This window comes from Podarcis vaucheri (genome assembly GCF_965113315.1).
Source record: "Podarcis vaucheri genome assembly, chromosome: 2".
NCBI lineage: Eukaryota > Metazoa > Chordata > Lepidosauria > Squamata > Lacertidae > Podarcis > Podarcis vaucheri.
In genome coordinates this window covers 76,833,056-76,843,523 of record NC_138760.1, presented here as the reverse complement: position 1 = coordinate 76,843,523, position 10,468 = coordinate 76,833,056, and the positions used below count along the sequence as shown (strand labels likewise).

Below are 10,468 nucleotides of genomic sequence, written 5' to 3'. Positions count from 1 at the left end.
TGACCCTGTGGACATACAGCTAGATGGCTGATTGTAATACTTGTGTCACATGTTCCTTTGAATACAGTCAGGGTGGGGAGCAAATCCTCTACTGCGCGTATTTGGATCTCTTGCCAGATGAGTGTGTTTGAAAGGACTCTTGAGACATCTGGAGCCATGGGGGTGCGTGCACCTTTCTGTGGCACGTAAAACCACCTCCATTCTGGTACACTGTGGTCTGGATGGCCGGTGCATAGATGGCCCTTTCCAGCTGGTACAGCTCCCCTTTTAGAATTGGGAAAGACCCAGACTAATTTGACCATGGCAGCCTCATGTGCTGACTAGGTCTGTGACAGCTGCAATCTATCAGGCAGTGACTGCCTTATCAGAGTGGTGGTTTTCTGTGTGTCCAGGCCTTTTTCAGTTACATTCAGCTACGGGAATTGTCTTCCATAGTCTGAAGGAGTGCTGTCCAGATATGGCTGTACCCAGGGCTTTTCCCCTCCCACAACCGGAACTAAGCGGAACTCTCTTCCGGCACCTCTGAGGTGGGCACCATTGCCACTGTAAGAGAGTTCCAGCACCTCCTTTTCTAGAAAAAATAGCACTGGCTGTACCACCAATCTGAAAACTAGGCTCTAGAAGGAAGTGTATGGAGAAGCAAGGAAAGTTTACACAGCTTTCAAATCTAGGTAAGCCCCCTGGGGGGGGGAACCACCCTAACTTTATGTGCCCCCAGCAGGCAGGGACTCAGCCTTGTGAATCATATTAAGTCCTTTTATTCTGTTTTCCACAGAAATACCTTGTAGGGCAACTTCCCATACGGAATCACAATACATGAGGTGGTACACTGAAATACTACAAGTTCTCACAGAGCACAGCAGGACACACACATCATTTACAATGTTCAGATAAAGGATTTAGGTCATTGCACTTACAACTGTAAACTTCTTCTTTTGTTTGATGGGTGGTGGTTGGTATTTTTTAAAATAATTTTTATACAGAACCCCTCCTGCCTCCAAGATAATAAAAATAAAAAAGAGATAAGGGAACAACTCAAGATACATGGGAGGCAGGACGAGGGCATGAAAGGTACATGTCATGTGACAGCCACAACAACTCTACAAGACTCTGCTATGCTTTGCAAGAAGAGGAACAGTCCAAAGGAGCCAGTCACAAACACCAGGCTTTGTTTGTTGATCTTTTGTACACAAAAGCAAGAGTTGGCAGGTGTGCTGGTTGGTGAGATGGAGCCCCCGAAAAGGGGCCTGTGAGTTGTTGTTTTTCTTTTTTTTCTTCATACCACATGAGTTTTTTAATTTAGTTTTATTATTTTACACACTGTACAAATATTTACAATGGAAGGGAGGGAGGGAGGTTGTAGCAGCCACTGTTGAGAAAACCTGTAGGGGACACAAATTCAACCTAGAGCCCTGAAGAAGCATCCTCAGATTTTGCACTTGTCATTGTGGGTAATCCTTTGTATATTTTGGGGGGCAGGGGGACAGGGGAGGCCTGAGTGGTGGGGAAGGAGCTGGGTGGAGAAACTTGCAGTTGTTGCTACCAAATGCCTTGTTTGACTCAAGTTGGAAGCAAATCTCCATTTTGGGAGTCTCTACCCCAGCTTGCCATCCTAGCTGAAGCAGCTGCCAAGAACATATGCTTACCAACCAAGCCTTCCATCCTGTATGTAGGTCCATTATGAGTAGCTGCCACCCCTTCTACTTGGAATTGTTTCCAGTCTGTCTATCATCAGAAAGATTCATGAACTCCATAAATGCTATGGTGGCCACAACTCCAAGATGAACCAAACAGGTATGCAGACTGCTGCCAAAACTGGGTCTTTACAATGGGTGATTGCCAACAAGGCGAGTGTGCAGTTTCCTTGCCCATGGAAAACTCAACTAGCATTCTCTGAAGCTAAGGTGATATTTTCTGGTCTCCTCCAATGAGACAGCACAGTGAGGTAGGGCCCAAGTACCCGCGTATGCTTTTATTACTAGAGTAACCAATTCAACAGTGCAAGGAATTCAAGAGGCAGCCAGCTTGAAAGCATGGCCTCTGCCTTTATCTCCTACATGAATTTCCACGTCCTAAGCCAACTGCTGTATCAAATGATTGGCCTTTGTTCTACAAAGCATTCTACGCTGGTAAAATACTCTGGCTTGGCTACTTTAGAAGACAGCCTCTAGTCTACATACATATGATAACTTTCCTCACATTGTAATCCATGGGAAGGAATAACTTAAGGCTTAGAGGTCACTCAATGGTACCAGAGCAGGAGGGGAAGATGGTGCCAAAGGTTGTGTAGGCAGTATATTTGCATCTTGACTGAGAAGCTGGATTCTTAGCAAACAACTGAACTACCATCAAGAGACCTTCCTCCTAATATTTTTAGACTTGCAACTCAACATCATGTCTGCACCAGACCCATTCAGGTATCAGGTGCAGTTGCATTGCCCGTGTAGCTTCTACCCTGTAGACTTTGACCCTGGTCCCCTTTATCCATCCACACAGCTGGTGGGGATGACTGTGTCTCCCTCAGGCAGACACGGGTTCTCATTGCATAGGTGTCCGAGGCAAAAAGGGACCTGCCTTTTCTAAGGCTTTTGGCCAGATCTCTAGTTGGGCACCATAGTGACAAACTAGGAGCACAGGCAATTGCTGTGTGAATGTGCTCTCTAAGATGACAAGGAGAGGCCACTGCTGGCCAAAGATGTTGCAAAGTGTGAGTCTTCCCTAAGTGCACTCCATGGGAACCATGCAAACATGTCTGCCTTTACAGTTTTGCTTATAGTGTCACAGTCCTCTTTTCTTTTTAGTTAGAAAATGAACCACACAATATGCTAGCTGTTCACATGAGTCTCTTGTAACATTAAGGCTTATATCAAAATAACGCAGACCTGGATTAATTACTGTAGAGAGCTCATGTGATTCCAACCCCCAGCTGCCTAAGGGCCACAGCATACATTCCCTTTTCAGCACGCTCCTTTTTTAAGCGCTCACATAAAATAGAAAAGCATGAAAGCATGAAACACATTTGCAAGTGTGTTTTAAGTATCAAATAGACCAGGAATACGAGTCAGGGAGTCCTGGTGAGCTGCTGCTCCCTGAGTGTCCAGTTGGTACCCAGGTTTGCCTCTGCAAAAGGGGTGACGTGGCCCTTAGACTCACTGATCTGTCAGGTTCTCTTAAAAATGTCACAAACTTCTGTGTTTGCAAGAACCTCTCATGTAACAGAGGTAGTTGCCTCTGAACCTTTCCCCTTCTCCTCTGTCAGGAAAAGCCCATACAGTTTTGTTCCAATTTTTGCAGAGCTCTGCCTTGGAGTCTAACCATGGAGGAAAAGGCCCTGCACCACCATTGTACCAAGGGTGCTTGGTATGGCGGGAGTGAGTTGGAACGGTCTCTATTCTGGAGCCTACTTCAGCTTAAACTGCACCGCTCAGTGGCTGCCAGCCTCCCATTGTCAGGAGCTGCCGTTTAGTAGGTCTTTATTCAGTGACATTGTGCTTGTGGGAACAGGAGACATCACTGCTGTTTCCCAGGTTCTGAACTTAGGGGAGGGGAATAAGGTGCTTTCTTTACACTAACCGATGCCACACTGCTCAAATTGTCCATGCAGAATTTATTGGGGTAACTGAGTCTTGGAACACCTCCCCCAGCTTGTGGTGCTCTCGAACCAAGATAGAATTTGGGCTTAATATTGTTTTGGCCAGGAGGAATGTGCTTTAGGTCTCAAGAAAGCCCAGGAAGCCCCTTGAACTGGACACTAATGGCTACTCCAGGGAAGGATGTGGCAAAGGACCAATAGTTAATGGAGTTCCACAGGACACATCTGGTGTTACATTCTGCAGGATAATGATGCTTCATGGTGTCACTGACAGGCCTTCAATAACAAGTGCATAAATCTGCTAATGGCATTCAGAAGTGATGATGAACCAACTGGAGAGAGAGAGAAAAAAAAACCTCAAGCAAAGAACGGCAAGCATTCTAAATAGATGAAACCGTGCAGAGAAGTAGCAAGCCATGCTCTACAACAGACAGAGACAGTCACCGGCTCTATGGCTACCCTTTGGCAAAAGTGTCCCTCGGATGGGTCAAGCATGCCACTAATTGAAAACTTCATACGCACAGGTGTTCAATATAAAGATACCTATCCAGTTTCTCAATAGCACATTTGCAATTAAATCCTTATACATAACATTGAACTTATTAAATATTAACAGTTGTTTTTTTAAACTTTTTTTGTTTTGTTATTTCATTGCATAGAACATTAGACATGAGAATCATTTTGCTGTTACCCACGGTGAATGGAAGCTCCTATGGGTCACACCAATGAATTGTTGCTCTTGAGCATGCTCAGTGTGGACGAGAGACGGGCAGGAAACAGACAGCGCAGACAAATGGGAGCCAGAGCATCCATACACTTGCTGGATTCTTTACAGCAAAGGAAAAGAGGAGCCGTTTCACAGGGTTTTCTTTCGGCTCTCGCGGGTAACAGTGCCAGGAGCTCCTCGCCAGCAGGTTCGGCAACATCCTGCCCCCAGGGAGCTCCTCCGTCGTTCTGAGCATGCCCACTGGTAATGGCTTAAGAAGGACTTGAATTGCACAGTAGTAGTAGGAAGGAGGATGGCAGAGGCAAGCTCTCCTGATCTCATCACACTGGATTGTGCTCTTTTTTGTAGCCTTCTGCACTCTATTGCTTCTACCGACAACAGTCCATGTGCTAACGCAGGACAAAGCAAAGAGGAAAAACAGTATGTTCGATACAAAGTAAAAAACAAAAACTGAGAACAAAAAAGAACCTCACAAAAAAAGAAAAAAAAGAAAATTTAAAATAAATCCAAACCCCCAGTTGCTGGGTGCTGATGAGGTATACGCATAAATAAAAGTGGAATGATTAAGGCTGTTTATGAAATAAAAATAATCCCCAGGCATACATAAAACAATGCACAACACTAACAACGGAAAGCACTGCCATTTGAATGCTTTAGAATGGCTTCAGGATGGCTTTGGGGTGGCTGATAGACATGCCTGGCCAGCATTTGCTTCAGTCAATAGTCAGCCAGTTTGCACTGCCTTTCAGAGTCCTATGGCCTCTTATCTCAGTGGTGAAACAGTGTTAGGTCCTAGTCGAAATTCTCTTCATCCCATGCTTTCCATTGCAGGGAGGATGAGAGGGAACAAACACTGTGCAGGCGGAGCGACCGACAGGGCAAACTGGAATGTGAAGAGCAGAGCCTCCAGCTCCCAGCCCTCGACTCAAGCACATCTTGGAGAGTTGGAAAAACCTATGAAGATTCTAGAGTTAAAATTCAGTAAGAGAGAAAACTCTGCGTATAATCTCAAGAAAGGGCCATGGCTCCCAACATTAGACCTTAGGCACAAATGGAACCACCGCAGTGAGTAGTCTCTGGAGCCCCAGACATCCCCTCCAAGATCAGGGAAGTGGCCAGTCTGTGTGACAAGCTGGGACCGGGCCATGTTCTGTAAACGTCTTTTATGTACATCTTCTCAAACTAAGCATCTGCCTCCACCCCTTGGGGCTCATGCGATGAACACCGTGGAGTTGACAGCAGGCGGCTTCTGAAAGCCTTTTGCGACAGTTGGCTCAGATGTCCTCAAGGAGCTTCTTATGGGATCCACTGGCAAATGTCTCCGTAAAGATCTTTTCCGCCTTCCATCTCGCAGCCTAGTGGTTTTCCATGGTTTCAAAAGCTTGATGAGACAAAAGAGAGAATCGGAAATATTCTATTTACAAGAGGTCATTCACAGAAACACAATTTCTTGCCATGCCATGGTTTGGCACAAATTTTCCTGATCCTCTCTTGATATTCACTCACAGCACCACCCGAGAAAGCTCTGCCTTACTGTACTGTTTATGGCTGCAGTGTGCCTCTCTCATTTCTCAAAACCAAAGCACAAAAGCAACCCAAAGAACTCGCCAGAAAAGACCACCAATCAAAGAGCATGAACAGTTTACATAATGACATCAGCTGCCCACGCTTACTGAGATGCAACCGTTTCATACTGGGGTTGTCTAAAACTGAGGATTGAAAGAGCCAGAACTTTCCCCAAAGAGATTTGTTGTTTGCTTTCACCTCTCCACTCAAACCCGGGGGCAGACCTGGCTCACACTGCAATGTACAGACTGAGGCAGCAAGTGTAAGAAGCTACCCACTTACCTCAGCTGGGATAAGTTCAATTTCCCCCTCAAATCAAAAAGCATGCAGTCCTTTCAGTGAGCTCTCTAAAATGGACAAAAACACAGACAGGGCCATGAAAGGAGATAGTGCTGTAAGTGGCAAAGCTCTGAGCACACCCAGGGGATGGAATCAGCTGGACAAAAATGTTCTCTCTCTGCTTGTGGCTTAGGGCTGTGGCCCTGGGACCTATGCAGGCCACATTCTGGAGCTGCCATGGGTCTCTCTGCCTCTTCCCCTCATTTCAACTCTTCCCAAGGTAAGAGTGTTCTGCATATGGCACACTGGCTTTCCTGGTGGAACTTAGCACAGCAATGCACAAAACAGGCTCTTTCCCCTCCCGCTTCCAGATGAGCTGCTGTGTTCTATTGATAGAGCAAAGAGAAAGGATTGTTGTCTGCTGCCTGCAGTGAGAGGACTGCTAATAACAGCTGCTTTCCCCAAAACAGTCACTGCAATATTGTGCTGAGCGAAGCGGTATTTCTTAGTCAAAATAAGCAGCAAAGAGCAAATATCCTCACTCATGCCTTCTTCTTATGCTCCCCGTTATCCATTTTACATCTGGATTGCTGGTCTGGGGGCTTAATTCTTTAAGGCTGTGGCTGATAGAATAAATTTTATGCCACAGCAAAGCCATTTTGATGCCTTACCATTACAGACAACAGAGTTAAGCACCAAACAAATGGGACACATTTCTACAGTTGGTTCCAGACAATCTATTTACTGGCCATTCATCCTGATTTGTTTGCAAAGCGTTTGCGGGGACAACACCAGTTATTTATGGAGCATCCATACTGATTTGTTTGCAGGGAGGCTTTATGACATTGTGCCAACTACGTGTTATCCCACACCTTAATTTTCTTGCTTCCTCTATCACAGTAGCAGAGTTCACCCAGTTGGGTGCAGCTGCAACATCCTGGCAGGTGTGTCACTGCTGCTTAATGTGAGGAGGAAGAAGGGGAAGGAGGAGATGGCGGGGAGGCTGGTGTGGCATGGTTACCATGGCAGGAGCAAAGGAATAGCCCCACTGTTGAGCCCACACCATCCTAGCCTCCCTCTTGCCTAGTCCCTCTTGCTCCTGGTTAAGCAGCAGAGGCACTGCTGCAAGGAAGTTAGCGCTGCAACTCTGCTGTAGCAGGCGACCTGCTGTTTTGCTCCATCATGCTTTAGCATCTCTTTCCCCCCGCCACAGCTGTCCCCAGACATGCTGTCCTTTGTGTCTAGAACATCTTCCCGCTGTATGTAAGAGTATTTAGTGCCTCAGCCTCCTTTAAGCCCTTCTTCTTTAGAATCGTAGTGTAGAGTTGGAAGGGGCCCTGAGCGTCATCTAGTCCAATGCAGGAATGTCAGCTAAAGCATCATGACCGATGGCCATCCAACCTCTGCTTAAAAACCTCTAAGGAAGGAGATTCCTTTAAAAAGGCCTTTCCCAAACTCAGATGGTTAAGAGCAGGCTTCCTCAACCTCGGACCTCCAGATGTTTTGAGACTACAATTCCCATCATCCCTGACCACTGGTCTTGCTAGCTAGGGATCATGGGAGTTGTAGGCCAAAAAAACATCTGGAGGGCCGAGGTTGAGGAAGCCTGGTTAAGAGTGTGGTGCTGGTAACGCCAATGCTGGTAAGGGCCAGCTGCACATTCCTGCATTGCAGGGTGTTAGACTAGATGATCCTCAGGATCCCCTCCAACTCTATGATTCTTTGAAACCATCCTAGCCACAGCGACCAGCACCTTCATTTCCTCCTCCGTGTCAGTCCCTGCCTTCCCCTGCCCCCACTAGCTATATCCACCTAATACAGACTGTAATAAGTCTGAATGGGGACTGTCTCTTTTCTCTAAGTCTGTACAGTGTGTAGCATGCTGTGGACATTAAACAAACATTTAGCAGCAACAGGATATACTCTTGACTGGAAGTGGCATGGCTTACCTAAACTATCAGGCAAATTGCCATAAGCTAAGCAGGATATCATATGACTAGGTAAAAGAAATATCTCCTCTGGGCTTTGTATCTTGGGGGCCATCACTGAGCCTTGATGAAAGCCAAGTATCCGATCTCATCCACATCCTCAGAAGAATGTAGGAATGGAGGCAATGAGGTGACACTCACTGTTATACTCAGAGTCTGGTGCGGCAGACTGAATTCCAATGGATTCTTCATAGGTTTTTCCTGTGCAATGATGAGATCTCCATTTATTCTCCCAAACTCCTGCCGGGGTGATGGAGAGACACACATAAGAAAAAGATATGGCTATTAGGAAAGAATCATATACATGTGCAGAAAAAAAGAAAAATGTCAGAGTAACTGAAGGGGGCGCTTGGATTAACAGAGCAATAGGTTAGCTCTGATGTTAGGGTGCTGCAGCAATGAAAGGCGCCTGTTGAGGGACAGAAGTTGAACCAAGCTATTAAACAGGAAATTACGCCAGGACCTCTTTCGATGGCAATGGCCAGAGAAGATGAAATGTATCAGGAGTTTTGTTGGAAGCCACCCAGAATGGCTGGGACAGCCCAGTCAGATGTGTGGGGTACAAGAAATAAATTATTATTACCACAACAAAAAGTGACTCACCCAGCGATGTTCTCTCACCAAAATGATGTGAATTTCTTGCCAAAAGCTGACACAGCTATGGGAGTAAAGGTAAGAGAAATAAATGCCATCAGGATTTGTGGTACCAAAGACTGACTGCATCTTTCCCCCACTCACCTCTTTCCCACTGAATCTTCAGTTTTTAGGGCCCTTCTTCTATTTCACAAGAGCCCCTCCTCCATATTATCAGCCTTCACATTGCCAGTCCTGTTATCACCCTCTGTCCCCACATCTCTGTTTGTGACACAGGAAGGGACTATGGCTACGTGCTTTGCATGTAGAAGGAAAGTCACTTCCTGGCATTTCAAGTAAAAAAGGATCTCCCAACAGAAGGGTTGGCCTGAGCTGATGGAAAGCTGCTGCTGGCCACTGGGATAAGGCAATTCTATTTTAGCCCTTAGTGATCCTCATAAGTGAGCACTTATGGCCTGCCGTGTTGATGGCCTGCTATGCTAACGTGGCTTTTTCCTTCAGTGTTCTACCACCCAATCCCCATTTTCTTTATTTTGATTTCGTCTTCACAGCTTTTACTTTTCTTGCTGGCTTCTTATTTCTTGTATTCTCACATAGGTGTAAACTAGAACAAGGGCTGTGGCTCAGCAGCGGAGCATCAGCTGTGAGTGCAGAAGGTCCCAGGTTCAGATTTCTGCCTGCTCTGGAGAGGCCTGAGGGAGACTCCTGCCTGAAATCCCAGAGAGACACTACCAGCCAGTGTAGATAACACTGAGCTAGACGGACCAGTGGTCTGAATTAGCAGTTGCCCTGTAGTTCTGCCATTTGTCCTGCAGGAAGTGTTGAACAAATCCACCTGTGCAAGCATGAAGACAGGTGAGCTGTCTCCAGGAGCAAATCCCGCATGCTTTGACACGGGGCATCCAAGAAAGATGCCTCTTGAAACCTCTCACCTTCTGTCAATTTGCCTGCTTGTTCTGCTGCCCCTCCTGGCAGGATTTTGGAGAAGACGCTCTCTCCCTCAGCTCCTGGCAGTCCAGTCGCTGCCCCTGCAGAAGTGGGAGCACCTGCTGGTTTGGAACCTATCTTAATGCCTGTTGGAGAGAAATAAAATTGATTTGTATGGATTTATTTAGCTGCACATATGCATTTATTTAAATATATATCCTCCCGTATCACCAAGGGTAGGTCCAACTGGCAATTTGCATATACCCCCCGCCCCATATTCATAGGCCATAACCAATCTCTGTCTAACCACCTTCACCAGAAAATGATGGCCACACTATTTCTAACAGTGTTAACCAAGATGCACAATGTGTTGGTGAGATATCAGTATGACAGGCACAAGAAACGACTAAAACTTCTTGGTGAAAAAAGTATTTTAAATTGGAGCTGAATGATGAGAGAACTCAACTTACAGTCATTTCCCCAATTGGTTAATGAGACAGGAGTGGGAAGCCTTTTATTTTTGACAGCTATGCAAAGCGAACCTATTGTACCCTATGTGGAATGAAGCTGGAGGCTGCTTTTGGGCATTCTACTTATGTTTATCTTTTCTATGACATACAGAATACTAGTTTCAAGTGAATTAATTCTACACTGACTGGCCTAGACTCTGGGGCCAGCCATGGCTAAATGACCTAAAGCATTTGCCTTCTTAATCTCAGGTAGGACATCCCCCCCCACCCACAGTAATTGGTCTTGGAACTCCCTTTGACTTCAATCTAATCGTCCCTCAGAGAG

The 10,468-nt window shown here is 46.0% G+C and overlaps 1 protein-coding gene across 4 annotated transcripts in view; it reads right to left on the bottom strand.

Annotated features, from left to right (window-relative positions):
• Positions 1 to 742: 742 nt before the first annotated feature.
• Positions 743 to 10,468, bottom strand: part of BSN (bassoon presynaptic cytomatrix protein) — a 208,085-nt gene continuing 198,359 nt past the window's right edge. The window contains exons 9-13 of one of the 4 annotated variants that reach the window (XM_082214464.1): positions 9,679 to 9,819; positions 8,756 to 8,810; positions 8,294 to 8,392; positions 6,168 to 6,232; positions 743 to 5,700 (exon numbers count right to left, since the gene is read on the bottom strand). In XM_082214464.1, coding sequence (XP_082070590.1) covers positions 8,770 to 8,810; positions 9,679 to 9,819 — 182 coding nt within the window. In that variant the 3' untranslated portion in view covers positions 743 to 5,700; positions 6,168 to 6,232; positions 8,294 to 8,392; positions 8,756 to 8,769. The remainder of the gene's footprint in view (positions 5,701 to 6,167; positions 6,233 to 8,293; positions 8,393 to 8,755; positions 8,811 to 9,678; positions 9,820 to 10,468) is intronic. The other 3 variants (XM_082214466.1, XM_082214463.1, XM_082214465.1) reach the window with 3 other exon arrangements.